A 25,525-nucleotide genomic window follows, 5' to 3' on the forward strand; every position below is an offset into this window, starting at 1 on the left:
GAAGTCGGTTGTATTTTTTTTATTAACATCCTGATGCTCGTGATAGCCCAGTGGATAACTTTTGCCTTCGATTTAGAGAGCGCAGGTTTGAATCCGGTCTGAGGCATGCACTCCTGCTTTTCAATTAAGTGATAATCTCTGTCAAATAGTCACATCTCAAACGGTGAAGGAAAACAACAGTAAAATAAGCTGTGTAAAATCTGCCAATCCGTATAGTCCTTTGGCTATTAGCCCAAGAAGCTGAATATGGGTTGTTAGAGTTTGGTTAATAAAAGTAGAGACTGTAATCGGCAAAATTCAAACAAAGTCAAGGGCGTTCCCAAAACAAATATTTAAACAACACAAGTTTGATAATTGCAATTTTTTTTAATATGTAGTAATGTTTTCGCACATACCTATACATTTTTAAATAAAATTCAGTAGATATTTTTTTGAATTAGCGGGCGATTTCAGTCTCTACTTTCATTAGTCGTTATCAACCCATATCGGCTCACAGCTGAGCTCGAGTCTCCTCTCAGAATGAAAGGGGTTCGGCCAATAGTCCACCACGCTGGCCAAATGCGGATTAGCAGACTTGACACACGCAGAGAATTAAAAAAAATCTCTGGTATGCAAGTTTCTTCACGATATTTTCCTTCACCGTTTGAGACACGTAATATTTAATTTCTTAAAATGCACACAACTGAAAAGTTGGGAGGTGCATGCCCCGGACCAGATTAGAACCCACACTTACCGGAATCGGAGGCAGAGGTCATAACCACTGGGCTATCACGGCTACTTTCATTAGCCAAACTCTAATGATGAGTACCTGTATGAACAGGGTACCTACACAAATTTGCATTGCAAATAGTTCCCGCGGGATTTGACGGAGTTGCAGGCGTCCGCTATTCTATACGTATCTTACTATTATCATAAAACCGGCCAAGTGCGTGTCGGGCCACGCGCAGTGTAGAGTTCCGTACTTTAAATTAGCACTTTAATCACTTCTGTAATGTACAAAAATACCGATAATGCTACTATGGGATAGATGATAAAAATTCACTCTCACTTTGCATGTAGGGAAGGAACCCCAAAAACTTTTTTTAAAATACTTTTTAACTTCTTTATAGACGTTATTATTTTTAAAAATCTCTTACTGACAACTTTATCTTTTTAGTTGATTTTTATCTTTTTATAAAATTTGTTATTCTAATAACAAATAATAAATATTTTACAAACGGATCGCTAAATCGAATAAGATTGGAAGAAGACCTCAACAAAAGACCTCTTTCAAAGACCTATTACTATGAAATAAACGAATATAAAAAATTAAACTCCTGTATATGCAGGGAAGGTAGCTAGCTACCTACCTTATAAAAAATATTTAATACTATTTTTTTACGACTTTGTTCACATTTTTAATGTTCATACTCATGATAAATTACAGCTTTATGTAGTAGTAATAGTCTTTGCGCTAAGCCGCGGACAGATGGACGGACGGACATGACGAAAGTATATGGGTTCCCTATGGACTACGGAACCCTAAAAAGGTAAAGTTTTTGGTGTTGTAGGGGATAATCTCTGGATCTATTCATATTTCTAACTAGTTGACGCCACGCGGGTGAAACCGCGCGGAAATATGAAGAAGTTAGAAAGTTAGTTCCAGTAGGAATATGGGGATAATATATAGCCTATAGCCTTCCTCAATAAATGGGCCATCTAACACTGAGCTGAGCGAGTAAACGCTCAGCTTCAGCTTTATAATATTAGTATAGATTCACACAGCAAACATTTGGAATGCCCTTCCGGAGATTTTAACGACTCTTATAATTAAAACACCTTTAAAGCAAGAGTGTAGAGGCATCTTTTGCCTCCTACTTCTGTAAGCGCGTTTCCACATAGACCGCACTAATCCCATCCATCCACCCATCAGGCTTACTTAATTGTAGTCAAGCCAAGCCTATCCTATCCTACTAATCCTAGTAATATTATAAACGCGAAAGTTTGTATGGATGTCTGTTTGTTTGGATGTTTATTATCTACCTACTCTTTAACGCCGCTACTACTAAAGAGATTTGGCTGAAATTTGGAATGGAAATAGTAGTACTTTTTATACCGAAAATCCATGGATACAGAAGATTTGTGAAAACCTGATGATTTTGATGGTATGTATGTTTGTCACTGTTTCACGCTTCGGCTACTGAACAGAATCACGTGATTTGACGTAGAGATAGATTATAGTCTGGTTGAACACTTAAGCTACTTTTCATCCCGGAAAAATCCATGGTTCCCGCGGGTTTTGTGAGAAACTGAATTCCATTCGGACGAAGTCGCGCGCGAAAGTTAGTAAGGATGTTTGTTACTCTTTAACATCGCTACTACTAAAGCGATTTGGCTGAAATTTGGAATGGAAACAGATTTTACTCTGGATTAAGACATAGGCTAGTTTTCATCCGGAAAAATACTGGTACATGGTTCCCGCAGGCGGCTAGTATTGCATAAAACAAAAAATATCTCTATAGTTTTACGGGATCGGGAGTCATGGGGGTGAAACCGCGGGGCGTCAGCTAGTATTTAATATATTTGAACACATACATAAAAAAAATTATCCTCTCATATAAGCCTCCATCACTTTTTATCTTTCGCCTTATCTGAGTATTTTAAAAACCTGAATCATTTTATTATTAAAGTATGTTCATAAATACCTAATCACTTTCAAAGAACAAATACATTTACCCACACAAAGTTTCCTCTTCCATACCTATCCGTCCCTAAATTTGAAAGTTCCAATAATATTAATGTATTCTGTGATAATGCTTCCACTTTATGGTAGTATTTTCTACTTTTTCAAAGTTTCAATTGAGTTTTGAATGTAGAATTAATAATTAATTAGATATTTCAATAACTCAGTTGTTCTTTTAAAGGGAGATTAGGCCGACGCCCCGCGGTTTTACCCGCGTAGTTCCCGTTTCTGTGAGAATACCTACATAAAATATAGCCTATGATGCTCACAATTAACATGGCTTTCTAGTGGTAAAAGAATTTTTAAAATCGGTTCAGCGGATCCAGAGATTTCCCCCCTACGCTTGACTCGCTTGATGACGTCAGTCCACTGGTCGGGGGTCGACCAACACTGCGCTTTCTAGTGCGCTGTCGCTATTCCAGCACCTTGGGACTCCAACGTTTATCGGCTCTTCGAAGTTCGAACTATGTGCCCCATCCAATACCACGTCAGCTTCGCGACTCGTTGAGCTATGTGACTTTGGTTCTTCTGCGAATCTCCTCATTTCTGATTCGATCACGCAGAGATACTCCTACTACTACTACTCATTCTATAACGCGCTGTGTGACTCTGATCCTTTATAGAAATCCATTATATAATACTCGTATTATAAAAAGTCGCAGGGATTCGCTGGATGTAGTCGGCTCAGGATCGTGATGTTTGATGTTGTCCTGCAGTGGACGTCCATCGGTTGTAATGATGATGATGATGATGATGAGATGTCTATATTAGTAGTCGATCGTAACTTCGTCCGCAAGAATAATAACTATTGAAATTGATAGAAAAGACTTTTATATACAAAATAACCACCACTCCAAATCACATTTTAAATTGCAAATTTCCTAAAATTTTCGCTCTCGCTAAAAGTCTCTATTTCACAACTGCAGCTCAAATTTCAAGTTTGTAGCTTCCGTAGCTATGTTAGCGTTGATATTATTATGTCAGTTAGTCAGTTAATCTTTTAGATAATAAGCAAAGGTCTGCAGTTTCACACGCCTCATAAAACCTCGTCCTGAACTCATCCTAGATAATTACTGTTTTGCAATATTGCAAAACAGTAATTATCTACTACTATGGGATAGATGATAAAAATTCACTCTCACTTTGCATGTAGGGAAGGAACCCCAAAAACTTTTTTTAAAATACTTTTTAACTTCTTTATAGACGTTATTATTTTTAAAAATCTCTTACTGACAACTTTATCTTTTTAGTTGATTTTTATCTTTTTATAAAATTTGTTATTCTAATAACAAATAATAAATATTTTACAAACGGATCGCTAAATCGAATAAGATTGGAAGAAGACCTCAACAAAAGACCTCTTTCAAAGACCTATTACTATGAAATAAACGAATATAAAAAATTAAACTCCTGTATATGCAGGGAAGGTAGCTAGCTACCTACCTTATAAAAAATATTTAATACTATTTTTTTACGACTTTGTTCACATTTTTAATGTTCATACTCATGATAAAAAAGTTTCAAAATTTCAATTGAGTTTTGAATGTAGAATTAATAATTAATTAGATATTTCAATAACTCAGTTGTTCTTTTAAAGGGAGATTAGGCCGACGCCCCGCGGTTTTACCCGCGTAGTTCCCGTTTCTGTGAGAATACCTACATAAAATATAGCCTATGATGCTCACAATTAACATGGCTTTCTAGTGGTAAAAGAATTTTTAAAATCGGTTCAGCGGATCCAGAGATTTCCCCCCTACGCTTGACTCGCTTGATGACGTCAGTCCACTGGTCGGGGGTCGACCAACACTGCGCTTTCTAGTGCGCTGTCGCTATTCCAGCACCTTGGGACTCCAACGTTTATCGGCTCTTCGAAGTTCGAACTATGTGCCCCATCCAATACCACGTCAGCTTCGCGACTCGTTGAGCTATGTGACTTTGGTTCTTCTGCGAATCTCCTCATTTCTGATTCGATCACGCAGAGATACTCCTACTACTACTACTCATTCTATAACGCGCTGTGTGACTCTGATCCTTTATAGAAATCCATTATATAATACTCGTATTATAAAAAGTCGCAGGGATTCGCTGGATGTAGTCGGCTCAGGATCGTGATGTTTGATGTTGTCCTGCAGTGGACGTCCATCGGTTGTAATGATGATGATGATGATGATGAGATGTCTATATTAGTAGTCGATCGTAACTTCGTCCGCAAGAATAATAACTATTGAAATTGATAGAAAAGACTTTTATATACAAAATAACCACCACTCCAAATCACATTTTAAATTGCAAATTTCCTAAAATTTTCGCTCTCGCTAAAAGTCTCTATTTCACAACTGCAGCTCAAATTTCAAGTTTGTAGCTTCCGTAGCTATGTTAGCGTTGATATTATTATGTCAGTTAGTCAGTTAATCTTTTAGATAATAAGCAAAGGTCTGCAGTTTCACACGCCTCATAAAACCTCGTCCTGAACTCATCCTAGATAATTACTGTTTTGCAATATTGCAAAACAGTAATTATCTACTACTATGGGATAGATGATAAAAATTCACTCTCACTTTGCATGTAGGGAAGGAACCCCAAAAACTTTTTTTAAAATACTTTTTAACTTCTTTATAGACGTTATTATTTTTAAAAATCTCTTACTGACAACTTTATCTTTTTAGTTGATTTTTATCTTTTTATAAAATTTGTTATTCTAATAACAAATAATAAATATTTTACAAACGGATCGCTAAATCGAATAAGATTGGAAGAAGACCTCAACAAAAGACCTCTTTCAAAGACCTATTACTATGAAATAAACGAATATAAAAAATTAAACTCCTGTATATGCAGGGAAGGTAGCTAGCTACCTACCTTATAAAAAATATTTAATACTATTTTTTTACGACTTTGTTCACATTTTTAATGTTCATACTCATGATAAAAAAGTTTCAAAGTTTCAATTGAGTTTTGAATGTAGAATTAATAATTAATTAGATATTTCAATAACTCAGTTGTTCTTTTAAAGGGAGATTAGGCCGACGCCCCGCGGTTTTACCCGCGTAGTTCCCGTTTCTGTGAGAATACCTACATAAAATATAGCCTATGATGCTCACAATTAACATGGCTTTCTAGTGGTAAAAGAATTTTTAAAATCGGTTCAGCGGATCCAGAGATTTCCCCCCTACGCTTGACTCGCTTGATGACGTCAGTCCACTGGTCGGGGGTCGACCAACACTGCGCTTTCTAGTGCGCTGTCGCTATTCCAGCACCTTGGGACTCCAACGTTTATCGGCTCTTCGAAGTTCGAACTATGTGCCCCATCCAATACCACGTCAGCTTCGCGACTCGTTGAGCTATGTGACTTTGGTTCTTCTGCGAATCTCCTCATTTCTGATTCGATCACGCAGAGATACTCCTACTACTACTACTCATTCTATAACGCGCTGTGTGACTCTGATCCTTTATAGAAATCCATTATATAATACTCGTATTATAAAAAGTCGCAGGGATTCGCTGGATGTAGTCGGCTCAGGATCGTGATGTTTGATGTTGTCCTGCAGTGGACGTCCATCGGTTGTAATGATGATGATGATGATGATGAGATGTCTATATTAGTAGTCGATCGTAACTTCGTCCGCAAGAATAATAACTATTGAAATTGATAGAAAAGACTTTTATATACAAAATAACCACCACTCCAAATCACATTTTAAATTGCAAATTTCCTAAAATTTTCGCTCTCGCTAAAAGTCTCTATTTCACAACTGCAGCTCAAATTTCAAGTTTGTAGCTTCCGTAGCTATGTTAGCGTTGATATTATTATGTCAGTTAGTCAGTTAATCTTTTAGATAATAAGCAAAGGTCTGCAGTTTCACACGCCTCATAAAACCTCGTCCTGAACTCATCCTAGATAATTACTGTTTTGCAATATTGCAAAATTTGCAACTATTTATTTAGTGGGTATAAAAATACTGAAAATTAGATAAGAGCTTTTAAATGAAAGATGCAACTTTTTCAATGACATTAAAGAGTTTTATTAAATTTCACACTCACAAATAGGATTACTCTCTAGCTATACTCGATTGTGGCTGTAAGAATAATTGACAATTGTGCGGAACAAAGGGCATTAAGGGCTGGGGAGGAAGGGGTGCGAATGCGGGCTTTGTTGCAAAAAGCCGGGCAGGCCCCGCCTGTCGAGCCGCCCAGACCGCTCGGCGTACCATCTGACGCAACCTGGCTCACATAGAGCGAGACGAAAATAGCTTTGGAACTGTCGCCAAAGCGAGACGGCGGTTCCATCCGAGAGGGCGGCCTCATTCGTAACGCAACACACTGCGGCGTCGCCCACAATTCCGCTCATTCGCTTCTCGTTGAGCGTCCGCTATGTAAACGGGCCTTGTTGTGAATCTAAACAAAATCAGTCAGTCATCGTTTTGTTGCCGTGAGAGAAGCGCGTCGACGTACCGCGTTCGGGTTCTGATCATGTTGTGGCAGTGAACGTATGGACACGATGCACGCGTTGTTCGGGGAACAGGGCCACTACGCGTACCGCGGCGGAGCCACGGGGGGCTACTCCGCCGGGGTCACGCCGTACGCGTACGAGCAGTACCATCGCTACGGGTACGGGCCGCCCTACCTGCACCCTCACCAACAACATGTCGGCACTCCCAAAGACATGGTCAAACCGCCGTACTCCTACATTGCTCTCATCGCAATGGCAATACAAAACGCACCGGACCGTCGAATAACACTCAACGGTATCTATCAGTTCATAATGGAACGTTTTCCTTACTACAGAGAAAATAAACAGGGTTGGCAGAACTCCATTAGGCACAATTTAAGTCTTAATGAATGTTTCGTGAAAGTTGCGAGAGACGATAAGAAACCCGGTAAAGGGAGCTACTGGACTCTGGATCCTGACTCGTACAACATGTTCGACAACGGGTCCTACTTGAGACGACGGCGCCGCTTTAAGAAAAAAGATGCCCTTAAAGAAAAAGAGGAGGCGTTAAAGCGACAGCAACAGCTGCAACAGGCTCAGGAAGCGCTGGCGGCACAAGAGGCACTCGGCTCCACCGACGCGTTAGGTCAAGCGCGAGACGTCAAGCCAGACGTTAAGCCACGAATATTCGAATGCAGACCTAAACGGGAGCCAGGTTCTGATTGTACGAGATACGACAAACTGACGGAACCGATAGACGACTTCAGCGAACCCCGATTACCTCCGTCGGCAGTGTACTGTTCGCCGCAGCCGTACGCTCTCGCCGCGGAGGAGTTCCGCGCGGCCACGAGCGGCTGGTACGCCGCGCCCGAGCCGCCGGCGGAGCAGCTGCCGCCCGGCTTCCGCGACCTGTTCGAGCCGCCCAGCTGCCAGCTCGCCGGCTTCCGCGGCGGCTCGCCCACGCCGGACCCGTACCGCGCGTCCCCGCCGCACCACCACTACCGCGCGCCGGCGCCCTCCTACTACCACCACCAGGCGTGCGTGGCCGCCGCTCCCGCTGCCGCTCATAAATCCTACTGAGATGCTCTCAGGTGAGACGATGTTTTGGTTGTTACTGCGAGCGCTGCGAATTTCTTTTGAACCATTTAGTTTCGGCGTCGCGAATACCGCTGTGCGTGTTGCGTTCGACTTCAACCCCAGCGGCAGTGGGGTGGGCGTCAGGCAGTTCCGTGACGTGGTTGTGGTTACAGGAGGCCGGCATCGCACGGCGCCGAACGGATTTAGCCGTCCGCGTCAGTTCCAGAGCGGATAAATATAGCGCGGTAGCCGGAGATGCCGTGAAGCCAAGTGGCGGCGCGTCGATAACCACTGTTTACAGATCGGCGGCCGCCCTGCCGCCTCCCGCTCCGTTCACTGCTGTACCGAGGTACGTCGACACTTGCATGTGTTTCATATTATCTATAACAATGAGTCGTGAGATTGTGTGAAATACAACCGGGCTTTAAGTTATGAAAACATTAAAGTGCTTCCATCCTTTCGAATGTATACGGCTATCTAGCCGTAAATCTTATCCTGATTTACATACAAGTCTCTAAATGTTTAAAGTACCTACTCGTAATACTCGTAGTGCTTCATTTGATTACCTATAGTTGTTGATTTTGTGTAGGCAGGTCGTTAAAGGAAAATAAATTGTACTTAATCATTCAACTTTTTAATTCAGTTGATAGCTTTCAAAACAAATACTTGTATAAAATCCAATCCAATCCAAGAAGGAGCTAACTCGTATATTTTAAAAACTTATTAAACCAGAATAATACGGATTGCGAGTCTTTTAAATCTATGAAAAAAGGTCAAATTCGTTAAAAGTTTCAAGTCATGCCATATCAAATAGAAGCTTTGGAATTCCACAATGCAGTCCCTTTACATTGTGAGGCACGCACAAGAACAAATAAAGTGACCATCTGTTGACCAAGTGTGGTAAATCCAGAAAAAATTGTGCTGAACAAACTCTGACATTGCATTCCAACTATTACGATTGTACGACTCAATAACTTAAAATCCAGCCTGTAGGTTGGTGCAGACCCGCGAATCATCTCTTGTTCGCACGTTGGCATTGATAATGGACTGGGATCCGGGTTTAGATTTGTTCTTCTCCTCGCCTGCTGAATTTCGCAGAAGTTTTAGCAGATACGTTCAAGTAATGCAGGACTTGATACCTATAGATAGAACACGAGAATTATATAAACACATTAGGTTTACCCTGTAATGTTTATAGATGTGTACCTATAAAAAATAAAAAAAAAATGCTACTGCACTGGCCGTTCTAGTGTTGGGAAAAATATTATACACAATTTATTTATTAGAACAATTAAATACTTTGTTATTACTTGATCTTCTAATATTAATAGGTGGATCTACGAGACCCAATAGATTAGCCTATAAAGCTACTTATGCAATTGCTCAGGGCATCCTGTTTAGGTGCCAGACTGAGAAAAAAAACGAGTAGGTACTTACATGAAAATTTCAACAATTTAAAAATCCTCGCCTTTCATCCGACAAAAGACTGAGAGAAAGGTTAACAATTCGACGTGTATATTTTTTATGTATCATGTGGAAAATTTTTACTGAGTAATAAATAGTCCGATTTTAATATTTTTTTTATTAGAAAAAGTATATTTCGAATTAGGTTCCATGCTCGTATACTAAAAAAATAATCAACTCTAAGGATAGGAAAACAGGGGATGATTGAGTGTATAGCCATTAATTGTAAAGTAAAAAAACCTAGTGTAATCCGATTTTGATAACTCTTTTTTTTTATTAATAATTATTTGTACTTCACTTAAGGATTCGGCAGGAATAAGGTGAAGATTGCTTACGGCATTAAGTTTCCTTAACCCGTCACTGATCAGACCAGTGTAGGTACAAAATATTATGTATTACGATTATGCTATTTTCTCAATCAATCTGTGTTGTGAAAATCTATGACACTCTGTGTTATTAATTGTATCCAATCTTGAAGGTTGGATACAATTACTTTAGTATCGTGAAACGCTTGGGTATTATTTCTATATACTCTATGATATTATATTCTTCTTCTTGTATTAATTGGTGAGTTGTTCAGACCATGCATACGAGTAGGTAGGTATCTATTACGATTATGATTCTCCACCACTAAATAGCCTTCATCATGTTGTGAAAACCCATGACACTTTGTGTTATTATATTTTGAAATCCTTGTATTAATTGCTGAGTCGTTCAGACCATACATACACGCATCTATTACAATTATGCTATTTTCTCAATCACTTGGAATGCTAAACTTCATCGTGCTAAAAAAATCCATGACACTTTGTGTTATAACATTTTGATCTTCTTTCATTAGTGAGTCGTTCAGACCATAAGCTAACTTAATGGTCTCCATCGTGTTGTGAAAATCTATGACAGCTCGTGCAAATATCTATTTGTTTTTTAAGTGACAAGTATTAACGTTATTTTAACAAAAACTTAAATTTGTTGTGTTGATTGTTAAAATAAAACATCATTACCAATTGATGTAAAATGGCGTAGTCAAGGTCATTTCGTTGAAATAACTATGTTAAATGATCAAAAAAATGAAATTACGACAAAAATCGACGTAGTTGTTCATTGTTTGAATTATACACTGAGATACATAATAAGGCCGCTGATCTTTGTCGTGTTATGAAATCTATGACAGTTTGTGTTATTACTTGATCTTATAATATTTAAAGGTAGATCTTTCAGACCCCACATACCAATTAGCATTACCTATGCTATTTTGTCAATGACTTAGAATGCTAACTCGTTGGTCTTTGTCGTAACGTTATGACTTCTTAGTGAATTCCATCTGAGTGCTGCGATAAACACTTCAATTAGGTACTCCAGTCGAAAGGTGCTTGACAAAAGTCCCACCGACGCTATTTGAGTCGTAAGTGTTTCGAGTAAGAATTAATTATTATTTATTTACCTAAATACCCAATCAAATATTTCAAGTAGGGTTCTAGTTCTATACACCAGTTTTTATATTCTCTACTTTGCTCAAATATTATTTAAGTTGGTAGGTTAGGAATTGTACAAAAAATACTTACAATAGAAATAAAATATTTGTTGTCAAAACGAATAATTAATTAGTAATTAATTATTTACATAGGCAATATTAAAAATGTTATTAAATAAATAAAAATTGAGTAAGCTATTAATATTATTCAGAATCAGAATTAGAATCATTTATTTGCAACAAACATTACATTTAGATAAACAAAGATGTTCTTATGTATTAGGTAACAAGGTTTACCACTAATAGTTATAGGTACAAATGTTTAATTAATAAAAATAAATTAAAATTAAATGTCATTAAGTTAAAAAGAAATATAATTACAACTATTTTTTGAAGCATCAGCAAAGTACTCTTCTATGGAGTAGTAACATTTTTGTATTAGAAACTTTTATGATTTTATTTAAGTGTAAGTTTGCTGATACTTCCGTCTGCCAGGTGTCGTGACAAGTTGTTATAGATTTTTGGAGCAATATGCAAAGTACTTTTGCAGTGGTTTATATTCTCCAACAAGTGCGTTATTGTAATTTAAATAAAGGTCAAAATAAATTTAAAATTATAAAATTAATAAAATAAAATTAAAATAAAATAAATTTTATAATTATATCTACAGGTATAACCTTTATTTTTGAGTTTTTAAAAAGTAACTATAATAATCTTAAGTAAATAATTCCAAATAACCAACCCGTGCTAAAGTCTAGTTAAAATTAAATAAATGTACTTTATTTAGCTATGATTAAAGCCAACCAATATGGGTAATCAATCAAGTTAAATATTATTAACAGTAAAGTGGGTACAGTCAGGCGGAATTATATTTGTCTGACATGTCGTGTCGTGACGCATCAGAACAGAATCAGATCCACACTTTTGTATGGCAACGTTTACACATAAGTGTTGTGACATGTCGTGATGGATTCTGATGTGCCGCATACAAAATGTATGATACCGATTCTGTTCTGATGCGTCACGACACGATACGTCAGTCAAATATAATTCCACCTTTATTCGTAACACGGCGAATGTCGTAATTTACCAGCACGCTAAGCAAATTTGGCTTAAACATTTTAGTCTCACAGAAATAAAGAAAAGCAACATAACATAATATGTATACATAGAAAAAACAAGTCTTGAAAATTTAATTAAAATTAACGAAAAACTTACGTAATGAAGACGATAGAGCACACATTTTTTATTCACAGTATAATGTAATTTATATAATTCATTGATGCCTGCGTCAGGTGACCCAAGAGAGCTAACGCTTATTTGTCCCAAAGTAATAACGCCAGCAAAGTATTGAGTAATACTCTGCCCATGGGTGAACAATTAGATGGCGTATGTTTCTTGTTAAAATATTATTTTTAAATTTAGTTTCATATTTTTAGGTATTTTAATTTACTTTTTTATTCCATTTATGGGGTTTCTGAGGTCGACAAAAGAAAGGTAAGGTCGGCAAATGTAGAACAGCCTACTGGCGGCAAACTTGTAAATTCGCCACTGGTACCCCAACAATATGACCTATGTCCTGCAGCGGACGTCCATCGGCTGATATGATGATGATGATGATTGGCATCGTCGTCATCAACCCATATTCGGCTCACTGCTGAGCTCGAGTCTCCTCTCAGAATGAGAGGGGTTAGGCCAATAGTCCACCACGCTGGCCCAATGCGGATTGGCAGACTTCACACACGCAGATAATTAAGATAATTCTCTGGTATGCAAGTTTTCTCACGATGTTTTCCTTCACCGATTGAGAGGCGAGATATTTAATTTCTTAAAATGCACACAACTAAAAAGTTGGAGGTGCATGCTCCGGACCGGATTCGAACCCACACCCTCCGGAATCGGAGGCAGAGTTCATATCATTTTGGCATTCATCATCATGGCATCATTGATTGGCATATTGGCAATAATATTTGCAATATTATTGACTCGGTGCGATCTCCCTATTTTTTATTTGACGTGTCACAACCTTTGTAACATCTTTTCAAATCGGAACACGGGGTCGTTAATCTATAAAGCATTTCCGGGATTCGCAAAAAGATAAGCAAGAATTTTATCAGCTCCTTTTCTTCTAGATTGTAATCTATAAATTTCCGGATTATTAGGGATTATTTATTTCAACAGTAGGTAATGTCGTAACTTTAAACGCTTTATATTTACTTAGCCTTTACCGAATTGCATTTCTTAAAAATGTTAATCTGGAAAATCCTTAGGGAGTTTCCAGACTAACATTTTCAACAACAATCAATAATCATTGGTCATAATCTAATTTTTATATTAGGTATATGTAAGTAAAGATACTTTAAAGTTATTAATTGTTTTTTTTTTCATTTTATAATATACCTTTGTTAGGTTAGGTTAGTTATATAAACCAATTTTTGTCAAGTATTGGTACTTGACAAAAATTGGTATAAATTATATACGAGTACCTACTTGAACTTTATAAACTTCTCCTATGTTATAATTTAAAAGAAGTACTTTTACGTAGGTACGCGATATTAATATATTTATTTTTAACATAGTCCGCAAGTATTTATCTGCCTTTATAAAAACGAGGTCATTTAAATGATCTCAATTATGGATACGTACTCGTAGATTTATTTTAGATAGGACGAACTTTAATATTTTTAGGTCATCTCTCTATTAGAAGGGAGGCCTGACTTCTGTAAGTAATAAAACTAGTTAAATAACTTTGTTTTTATATAACTCGAAAAAAGTACTGTTCAATTTTCGGCTGAAATGACAATTGCCAGTTATATAAAAATAATACGGTTGGCGCTTCAAGCTTTTAAAATCACTGTGGATTGAAACGTAAAATATTTTAACTCAACGTTTCTCGGCAGTAAATTCCTATAATATTGGTCTCGAAAGCGATGTCATAATACTTTCATATTTTTTTTTTATTCATGGACAAGCTTCTTAACATCAGGCGAGATGGCAGTCAAGGGCTACCGCAATCTTGCCTGATGATAAGTGTCGATGCAGTCTAAGATGGAAGTGGGCTAACTTGAAAGAGGTACCTATAAGTTAATTCTACCCATATGTAAGAGGGTTTCTACGCGGCGTCGTACCGGTACGCTGAAAAGCTTGGCGGTAGATCTTTATCGGTGGGGAAGCTTTCCACTAGACCAGACCTAACCTAAAAATATAAAAACCAGGACCTCTATGTTGAGAACCTCACTACCAAATCCAACAGTGAGGTCATTATATAACAATTAATATTTACATAAGATTATTATTGTCCCAGGTAGAACGGAATGAAGACAGCGGGAGGCGAATGGCAGGGGAAACATGGTTAATTCATTGAACCTATTTTTTCTTAGTTACGCTGTGAAAAGTGAACAACTTTGATCAACGAATTAAAAATTTATGGTGTTTGTGACTAGATATTCCATTAAGGATACGAGTATTCAAATCTGAGTGACTGTACTGAACTGTGCTTAGCATCTACTATAATTGTTACGTTGTCCATTGGATCAAATGATCTGGATCCGAACTGGCATAATATCAGTCTGGTTGTAATAATTATAAGAGTTTAAACCATCAATCATGAAACGCAGGACCCGAGGCGATGGTAGAGTGGGAAATGGCATATTTTGTATACTTAGATTTTGTATAAAAAGTGCTATACTTATGCCATAGAGAGTATAAGTATCTAGAGGGTTTAACTTTTGCTTCTGCTTGGTCGATCTGTGTCTCACGATTATAAATTATAAGCTAATCAATTTGTACAAATAGTCCATTATAATGTTATATTTTAAGAACGGAGTATTGAATTTTTTGGAGGACACAATTCCCAATTATCAAGTTTAAAAAAGCAAAAAAGTTATATAAACATGTAGGCAAAACAATTTGCTACAATTTTTTTGTAAGACGCATAGTTTCCAAGTTATCACGAAAAAGGTGTTTTCACCCCTTTTTTAAATGTCGGCCGGGGGACAAGGGTGGCGATCTCAAAACCTTGAGGTTAAGTTTCTATTGACCTCCCACACATGTCCTAAAAATAAAATTGCGTCCTCTATAAAATGCAAAGCTCATGTAACATTTCAATGGCGTAAAAGCATTATATGCCAGACCAATTGTAACGAATATGTCGTACAAATATGGTAGAATGTAGAGAGCTCCTGAAACCATTGTTGTATATTTTCATTTTTCAGAGAAAAGTTGTGTTATTTTTAAAATAAAATGTATACATTGAAGGTAATTGATAGTACGTGTTTTACTATCAATCGTTACCATTATCAAAGTAATTTACATTGTGATTTGCGGATTTCAACTTTTGGAAAGAGGTTTACATCCGTATAGTGCACGTGGAACTTTTATACATAGACAGTTTCGCCTTTTTATATTATCTACTAGAAGTTAGCTAATGTAAATTCAACAGGTAAGTCGAAATGAACTTTTTTCTTAAAAATGAAAATATACAGTGGTGCTAATTTGACTGTACACAATTCTCTCCGCGTAATGGAAGATTAACTTAGTTAACTAAGTAGTAACCTATATATGTCTGCCTGTTTACAGCCATATTGTCGTGAAATCAGAATATTATTTATTTATCTTTATTTGTAGCTATAATAACTATTGCGATGCCAAAAAAAAAAAAAAAAAATTCAGAATTTAAATTAACTGTTGTAACGCACTACTAATTTCACCTTCAATTTATACTCCAGTCAAATAAGAATTTTACTGATAAACTGATATTTAAATATTAATGAGACAACTGTAAAAGAACAACAAAATGAAAGTGTACACGTGTTTACAGCTTATAATTCATCACAAGGTTGGCTACTTTATTTTCCTTAATTGACTGGCGTATTAGTAAATTTCAGAATTGAAGAAAATTGTAAATTGTGTATTGAATTGAATTGTTGTGATACCTTTTTGACCTTTAACTGCTTTCAAATAAGTACAAATATATTTAATTCTGGATGTACGTGAATACTTAATAGGTACGATTTGGAATGTTCTTGTCACGTTTTGAGATTTGTGTACGATCAATACAAAATTTGTAAGTATAAATAAGATCTAGGCGGCTACCCAACGAAATATTGTCAGTTGTATGACTTATAATATACTTAATTTAACGTCAAAAATGTCAGTGAAAGACTACTCAATGTATGTGTTACGTAATAATAATGTATTTATTAATTGTACATACTTTAATACTAAATTTGTTAACGTCCGAGTTCACTACACTGCTATGAATAATCTTGAACCTTATAGTAATGTTAATATATTCGGGCGTTACACATAGCTTATAAATATATTAGGTAATGTAGTTATATTGTGTATCTATAGAGTTTTATTTAATAAAATTATTATTTTCTAGTCTTTAGTTTGATATATTTTGTCTATATAAATATGTCATGTATAAATTGATTTAGGTCTATTTTTCACGGTGTTTTTCAGCTAGACTTTGTGAATTCAGCTCCGAGTTTACAATTGTACCTACATTGTACAATTAGCATTTTTAAACGGCGCTAAAGATTTTTTTTTTAAATTTCAGGTCATATCAAATTTATCTAATCTAAACTAATATTATACAGAGGTAAGATTTTCTGTTACCAATAGGCTCAGAAACCATTGGGCCGATGTACCAATTTAAAGCTACATTATCAGCTAGTAACATTGCTTTATTGTATCGCAAACCTAGGGAATAACAACACCAAAAAAATATTATCATATCATCGTAACAAAAAAGTATTTTTTTTTATTTTTTCTTCATTATGCTGGAGAGGATCATGGTTACAATTAGGTAACGCACTGGTTTAGTGGAATCGTAGATTAGATGCTGTGTACAAATATGGTCGATAATGGGAAAACTCCCACTATATTATTAGACCATATATTACTAGGCTAGGTGTTTACCTAGCCTAGTGCAAAGGTCATAAAAATACAAAACTTAACTTTACTGAAGCAAACACTTACGAGTTTATCTGATGTAACAGCTGTATTCAACAACTTACGAGTGTTGACTCTAGAGGTAATAACATCTCACTGACAGACAACTACCAAAACAAAATATTTATAAACACAAATATTTTATGATTTTTTAACATTTTTACCCAGTGCTTAGTAATCAGTGGTGTGTACGAGTAACATCATGTATGAGTGTTCCGTAGTCTAAATCCCATACATAAACAAATTCTATGAAACACGCATTGTTTAACAATCTAATTTAACACTGTTTTCCAGATGTCGATCGGTCTATATAATGTTCAATTGCAAAGTCATCATTCACGATTGGACTCGTAGATAATAATAATAATAATAATATAATAACAAAATCATTTATTCAGTCAAATACATAAAATAAACAAAAGAAAACATGAGACTCAAAACTAACTTAATACTACGGCTTTGGCTGAATGGGGCGCTGCCTTAGCACCATGCTTACTGTAGCGCTGATTTTTCAGACATGACCCCAGGGTCAGTTCATGGACCGATCGGGAATATGTTTTAGATCTTTCTTCATTGAATCCTAAATGGACGACCGGTCGCCCATCGTATCCGTTACGTGACATTTAAACAAAATATAACTACCACTAAGGGCAATAGGCGAGCACAGTATCATGCTCCGCGCGATAAAGGAATATAAAGATTTTTTAAATGGCTCACAACGGTAGATTAAAACCGCATTCCCTGACTGTCGGCTTCTTCAACGCAGACGAGCTCACCGATAAAATACTCGCGGGCAGCGAATGGTTAGGAGAGTGGCAAAATATGAAATATTTTTCAAATATCGAATATTTTTTCTTTAATCAAATATTTTACTTAGATTTATTATTAAATAAAATGATGCAAGGAAATAATGCGGTTATACGAGTATTTAAATTATTTGATATGGCTAAGTATACGACATAAACAATAACACTAATATCTAATAAAGTAATAATTAATTAGAATCTCAAATTAATTAGTGAATTTAGATATCTAGCATATTATGTACAGCTATCTATTGTACTAATGTGGGCACGAATTTAGTTAGCTACCTATATATTTTAAAAGCACCACCAATATAGCTACACGGCTTAACAATGAATATAACATTGCTTTTTAACATAGTTACATATAACAAGTTTAAAATATATTGTGACTATTGTTAAAAACATCTAATATAACATTGCTATATAACATGAATATATGTTTTACAGTGTGAACTCGTCGTTATATAATCGTTTTTAATAAAACGTTGTGCACAAATTAAGTTTGTTTTTAAGGATCTCATTGTTGTAAAAAAATTGAGAAAGAATTTTTATCACTTGTAAGAAAATTAGATTATAAACGACTATTTTATTTAGCTATGTATAATAATGTATATATAATAGCATTCGAGTGATAGTATAATATACCGCATTTGTAGTATAATATGTTTAAACATTATTTGTACACGTGTTCTAAAAAGTCTAAAATAAAATAAATAATTTATATTTATTCGATACAGAACAACCGGCCAATTCTAACTTTGACGTAAGTTAGCTACCTAATGGGAAAGTATTTATTAATGAAGATAATACTTAAATTAGCTAAACTTATTATAAAAATAAAATATAAGGAAATACCTAATAGTATTAACATCAAATCAATAACAACCGCATGTTTTGTATTCCGTAAAGCCCATTGTGAACAAAAATCATAATGTCAACTGTGAAATGTCATCTTCCTACGCTATGATATACACGAAGGGTTTTTGCAATCCATTACTTGCCTATAATCTCGATTTTTATCAGTTAGCATTAAATAATCAGTGAATATGAAATAACATTACTTGAGAATTATTAACAATAGCTAGTTGGTAATTTTCATATTGTCCACTAACAACCGTCAAAGTTAGTGAATTGGCGTGCTGATCAGAAACATTAATGAACATATGCGAATAGGTACATATAAAAAAGATATATCTTAGTTCTTAATCAAGAATTGCCATAGTTTACTTTAAGTTTTTGTTCTTCTTCATTTCTTCACGTTTTTGATATTTTTAATTTTATATTTTAATTTAGACTTTTTAGTGTCCTGTCACACTTATGAACAAAAACTCTGTAACTTATATAAGTGAAAGAAAAATGTAGAGACACATTTTAATGATGAATAAACAAAACAATTTAATTTGTTTCTTTTTGTTTCGTTTTATATATAATTTGGCGACCTACTGATTCTTAATTCTTTCGATATATATCACAAAGTATGACACAAATATAAATCCCATTTTTATGCTTTCAAAACTTTTAAAACTATAAATTATTATATGTAATCCCCTTTTGATTCCCTTTTTTGTTATACCCTAGACTATGTTTGGCTATATTTTTTAGTACGTAATGTATTTGGTAGTTGAAACTCTCTTTTAAATTCAGACACATACTATACATATATACCTACTTGGATACTTGGGTTTTTATGACGAATAAGTTATTCTATATTGATATTATAAAGCTGAAGAGTTTGTTTGTTTGTTTGATTGGTTGAACGCTGAAATCTCAGGAACTACTTACTGGTCCGATTTGTTTTGGAACACTAACACTGAAAATTCTTTCAGTGTTAGTGTTCCATTTATCGAGGAAGGTTTTATATAGGCTGTATATTATTCCCGTACCGTACTCTTACGGGAACGGGAACCACGCGGGAGAAACCGCGCGGCATCAGCTAGTTTATCTAATATTTTGAATGATAGGAGGTAATTAATATATTACCTGCATCATGCATGCTTACAAGACATGCCCACAAATCATCACTGTTTCTTGATAGTCAGGCCTCCATGGCGCAGTGGTGTGTGCGGTGGATTTACTAGACGCAGGTCCTGGGTTCGATCCCCGGCTGAGCCGATTGTGGTTTTCTTAGTTGGTCCAGGTCTAGCTGGTGGGAGGCTTCGGTCGTGGCTAGTTAACACCCTACCGACAAAGACATACCGCCAAGCGATTAACGGTTCCGGTACGATGTCGAAGTTAGCCCGCTTCCATCTTAGATTACATCATCATTTACCACCAGGTGAGATTGTAGTCAAGGCTAACTTGTAGAGAATAAAAAAAAGACGATTATGATATAATATGTACCTACTTGGAACAAAACTGACGTTTCTATAGTAAAATGAGTTTTGAAAGTAATAAATAAATTACTGGACTGTTTTCATTATCAGTTTTAGTTAAATCAAATCCAATTATTCAGTTAGTTTCATTTTGAAACGTCATAAAATTCTTTCTTTTTAATTATTTTTAGTCATCTGGCCGAATACCTAGTCTTCTATCTATCCGGCATTTACTGGATATCCGTATCATCTATAATTTCAACACTGAGTAGTTTACAAAGTTAGATACACTTAGAAAAGCGCTACTAGAAAGTCCTATATATAGTTTTTCAACATGCCAATTTTCCTAGATTTATAGGCACATTATTTTATGGGAGCATATTAAATAAATTATACTTAACTACAAATATATCTCACCATTCAATAGAAATATAACAAAGTTTTTTGAATAGGTACCTAATGTCAGCCACTGACGATCAAGTAATCTCACATGCTTCCAGCGCTAACTGCTTGACATCCGATAAAACTGATCGTGTGTTGGTCGCGATCGGCATGATGGCATGACCAACACACGATCGGACTTATAGGCTGACCAACCGTGAGCGCTGTAGGCATGTGAGATTATTTGATCGTCAGTGGCTGACACAATTAATTTTTGAACAATTTCTATAATCCGATGTTTGAATGTGTTGCTCTTTGGGTAGGCTACGCTGATTTTATTGTAAGTATTGAGTAATATTAATAAGTAGCAACGGTATTTTAGATTATTTTTATTAATGAATATGTGATAATTGTCTTAATTGTGTGTACATATATATTTACGTATTAAATGGTTATTTGTATTTAGCATATTCAATTGCCGTTTTATTTCGCTACCCGCTCTTAGCGTTGCATCGAAGTACGGAAAATGACGGATCGACTGCAGGACAATTCACTAACTTTGACGTATAAAGTAACGTAAGTTATAGTAAGCGACACTTTTATCATACGTGTCACTTTTAATACAAGTAATATTTTCAAAGGGTAAAATTTCATAATTAGTTTCACTACCGATAAAATTTTAGTGTAACCGACAGTAACATCTTTTTTACTTAAAGAACTTTTTTTTATACTTAAATATCCGCTAAGAACAGCACCGGGGGGAGGTACAAATAGACATAATGACCGTCAAGTTATAGTAAGCGACACTTTTATCATATTTGTTATCATATTGTGTAAATTTTACTACAAGTAACATTTTCAAAGTGACTTTACTCACTATTTATTTGAACTCATTATTTATTTATTGTTAACTGATCAAAATATATATGTGTATAAAATAAATAAATAAATAAATAAATAAAATTAAGATTAAACTATTGGTGAAAATGTCATCCTGTGCCTACTGACGTAGCATACCTTCGTTGATATCTTAGAGTAGGTAGATGACATTTTTCTTAACAATGGGCTTTACAGAATACGAAAAATGCGGTTGTTATTGTTCTGATGTTCATTATATTAGGTAGCTAACTTAAAAATTAGTGAATTGGCCGACATTTGTCCCATCTGAAGGTGAGTGGTAAATCATCATTTTTTTATATAAATATAAAGGCCTTTGCCATATTTTTTATAATATGACCAATATTCCCATTCCCCTCCAACTAGTTGGGGAAGACTGTGCTAGGAGGTTGTACGTCAATAGATCAACGGGGCGGGGATCGAACCATCACCCCTCGGTGATTAGTCCAACCGCTCCGGCCTATACAGAAGTAGGGACACGCTCTTCAAATTGCCATGCTGTGTCCAAAAACCTTAAGCGTAGGGTTTAAGGCTCTTGTGCCTGTAATTACACCGACAACCATACCCCTCATATCACAAACCGCATATGGCAGCAGAAATAAGTATGGCGGATGTTTAATACTTCCCGTGCTGTTCTCTGCCACAAAAAATTCTATCTAATACAGCTAAAGCTTTTTTGTTTTCTACAAATTAGCTCTTGACTACAATCTCAACTGATGGTAAATGGATGGAAGCGGGCTGACTGGTTAGGAGTAGGATAAAATCAACACTTCTTTCGGTTTCTACACGACATCGAACCGGAACGCTAAATCTGGATGGTAACTAGCCACGGCCGACGCCTCCCACCTGCTAAAATCTTGCTTCAACTTATGGTCTAATAAACTGGATTCAAACTGAATTGAATTTCCTGGACTGTAAGGTCCGCAAACTGCTGACCTCAAACCGGATAAAACCGCGCTCATCTTTAGTAAGGCTAGCAAGTGCCGTGGACGTAGTAATCTTCAGACTAATTAGATAAGGACCTGCCTCGCTAGACGTTACTATTGTGTCAAAGTACATGATCAACAATCCAATGCGCTTGTTAAAACTGTTTCTATAGTATCGATGTTTTATAGTTGTAATCGTGTTCGTTCGTCGACCCCCGACGAGGTGGACCGAGGATATCAAGCAGAGATCGTTGTGCTAGGAGGTCCAAGCTAGAAGCCTATGTCCAGCTGTGGGCGTCTATCGGCTGATAAGGTAAGGTTTCACTGGAGAAGGTTGTGGAACAACTTATGGGTTACTTTTTATCCCGATAAAACACATGGTGTCCGCGGAATTTGTGAAAAATAGAATTTCACGCGTAGGTACAATAATAAAAATACGTATCAAATTGTAATCCTCCTCCTTTTTTCCATGTCTGTTAACAAATGAATCGCTCAAAATATCCTCACCGCGTTGTAGTGGGTAAAAAGTGGGCAATGTCATCATCGCAATCATTTCGATACATCGAGTAGTGGCACTTCAGCGTTGATTTAGACCTCGCATTCCGGTGCTAACTAAAAAATACAAGTGGCGATTCAAGGAGCCGAGGTTCATCGTAACAATGCAGTGCTACTCGCCAGAGTGCAAGACCCCACAATCTGGGTTACATGTACGAAGCGTTCGTTCAAGGATGGGCCAAGTTACACTGGCGGGTACGTTAGTCAAGAGAGTCTGTCTTGTCAAACCGACCGATTCTTCAGTTGACGTCCTCCACCCACCACCAGCGACGCTATTCCAGGTTTCATGTTAATAAAAAGTGTCTACCTAATCAATATTTGAATAAATGTGCACGTAATGTTGTGATTGTGACTCGATTATATTTATAGAACGAGAGCTTGCGATAGACAGACGTACCCCGTTTTCATTATCAACTACCCATATTTGATTCACCTTTGAGCACGTGTCTCCTAATGAGGGGTTAGTCTCAATAGGCCCAATAGTCAAGAAAATTCACAGGTACGTAGGTTTCCTTACGATGTTTTTCTTCCTCTCCACATAACTAAAAAGTTCATGTGATTCATAGATGTGACATCTCATGCTCCTACAATAGGTAAGTACCTACGGTAGCCTATTATGGAGTTTGGAAAGAGGTTGATTTAGAAGGTAGTAGGATTGAATTCAAATATCCTCAAATGTTCAAGTGATACTTGGACATTGACATGATTGTTCGAGGAATAGCCCCAAAGCTAAGTGACTGGCGATTTGTTTTATGATTTCCTAAATAAAAATAAGCTATATAACTAAGCGATTGAATCTGGATCCTTGAAACTTGCTACTTTCTGCTATCTAAAACCCCATAATTAGCTACCGTTAATACCGTAAGTATTAGATGTCAATCCGTTAGCGCTGCAGGCTTGTGGACTTATTGGACAGTGGGTGGTTAGCATAACGAACTTTCAGCCTTTTTAAAATAAGGTATGTCTGGACATGCAGGCTCTTAGCCCAATATATGAATCTACTTAACAATTTAATAACATTCGAGAGATGCGTAAGAATTCCATGTCTAATATAATTAATATAAGTAATCTTTTCATTTTGATAGTTAGGCAGCCACCTTCAAGTAACAAGTAGTGAATGCAATAACCAAAATGAAAAGAAATTTGGGCCCATCAGGCGATGCTTCTGCCCTCGCCCAAACCCCCCGGTGACGCCGCTGAGGTCCCATAAGGAGCCTACGGCACTTCCCGGGACTCAAACCCTTGAAGGATGTAACTCCATATATGCCAAGCAGCGTTTAATACATCACGTTGGTATTCGATGGCAAGGGATGCTTGTTTTGGCAGAGCTCTCTACATAGGTCGATGACCTCACGTTACGGCTACGTTTATTGTTTTTCTGCATCTCTATGTTGATATTGGCACACATACTATTTATTTTAAAGTTTCAGGTAGATATGCTAATGTTACATTTTATAGTAATAATAATAGTGCTGTTCTGCTGACCGAATTTTGGCCAAGTCGGCCGTTCTATACGGAGACTTGCCAAAACGTTGCAAATAACAACTTGTACTATAATGAGAGAATTTCGGAGAATTAAGCTATTTTTTAACCGATTTAAAAAAAAGGAGGAGGTTATCGTCGGAAAGTTAAAGCGCATGCTCCGGAGCAGATTCGAACCACGAATCACGAAATCAGGATTCGAACCACGAAACGAAGGAAGAGGTCATATCCACTGGACAACCACTAGTTTAGTTTTATATTACACTACTAGCGGGCCCGGTCAAGTTTCGCTTTGACTTATGCGCACTTTTTTCCTATCCCTACCGTAGGGTAGGGATAGGAAAAAAGTGCCCTACTCCTACCCCTACCCAAAACCTTCTCTTTCCCTACCCTACTCCTACCCTACTCTACCCTACCCCAACTCATTGTTTTTAATATGTATTCTGCTATTCGGGACGGAGACCAATCCAACGAATTAAAAGCCATGAAAATTGGCCCAGCAGATCTCGAGCTATAACTGTTGTAACAAACTCGTCTTTGTTTTGTATAAATTACTAGCGGACTCGGTCAAGCTTCGCTTTGACTTACGCCTACCCCTACCCTACCCATACCCTAACCATACCCTACTCCTACCCTACCCCTACCCTACCCATACCCTACCCATACACTATCCCTACCCTACCCCTAACCCTATCCTACCCCTACCCTACCCCTAATTTTCTTTGATACAAACCTCACGGAGCCCGAGATCTTTCCAACGAATGCAAAACCGTGGAAATCGGTTTGTGCATTCTTGAGTTATAGCGTCAGGAAGGACAACCCGACTTATTTTATATAGTAGAGAAAAGAATAAGATTATATAAAAACTGCTGTATATATGAATACGCCCTGATATGGTGTGAGTAGCACGTTATTTTACGACAAAGTTATTGGCTAGGGATAGTATATTTTTCCGCCATAAACATCTAGTAAGTAGGATAACCAACCGTAATTCAATGTGAAATACTAATTCAGTTTTATTCCCATTTTGTTTTTAAGCTTG

At 36.5% G+C, this 25,525-nt stretch overlaps 1 protein-coding gene across 2 annotated transcripts; it reads left to right on the top strand.

Annotated features, from left to right (window-relative positions):
* Positions 1-6,793: 6,793 nt before the first annotated feature.
* On the top strand, positions 6,794-16,050 carry LOC112058309 (fork head domain-containing protein crocodile-like). 2 transcript variants are annotated; one of them, XR_008252297.1, is made up of 3 exons: positions 6,794-8,242; positions 8,402-8,577; positions 14,471-16,050. XR_008252297.1 is itself a non-coding variant. In XM_024099030.2 (2 exons), exon 1 carries the CDS (start codon positions 7,212-7,214, stop codon positions 8,229-8,231), a length of 1,020 nt encoding a protein of 339 aa, XP_023954798.1. In that variant the 5' UTR covers positions 6,794-7,211; the 3' UTR covers positions 8,232-8,242; positions 14,471-16,050. The 2 variants fall into 2 exon arrangements, 1 of the variants encoding a protein (XP_023954798.1); XM_024099030.2 differs by lacking the exon at positions 8,402-8,577.
* The last annotated feature ends 9,475 nt before the right edge of the window (positions 16,051-25,525 follow it).

Source organism: Bicyclus anynana, chromosome Z (genome assembly GCF_947172395.1).
Source record: "Bicyclus anynana chromosome Z, ilBicAnyn1.1, whole genome shotgun sequence".
Classification (NCBI taxonomy): Eukaryota; Metazoa; Arthropoda; class Insecta; order Lepidoptera; family Nymphalidae; genus Bicyclus; species Bicyclus anynana.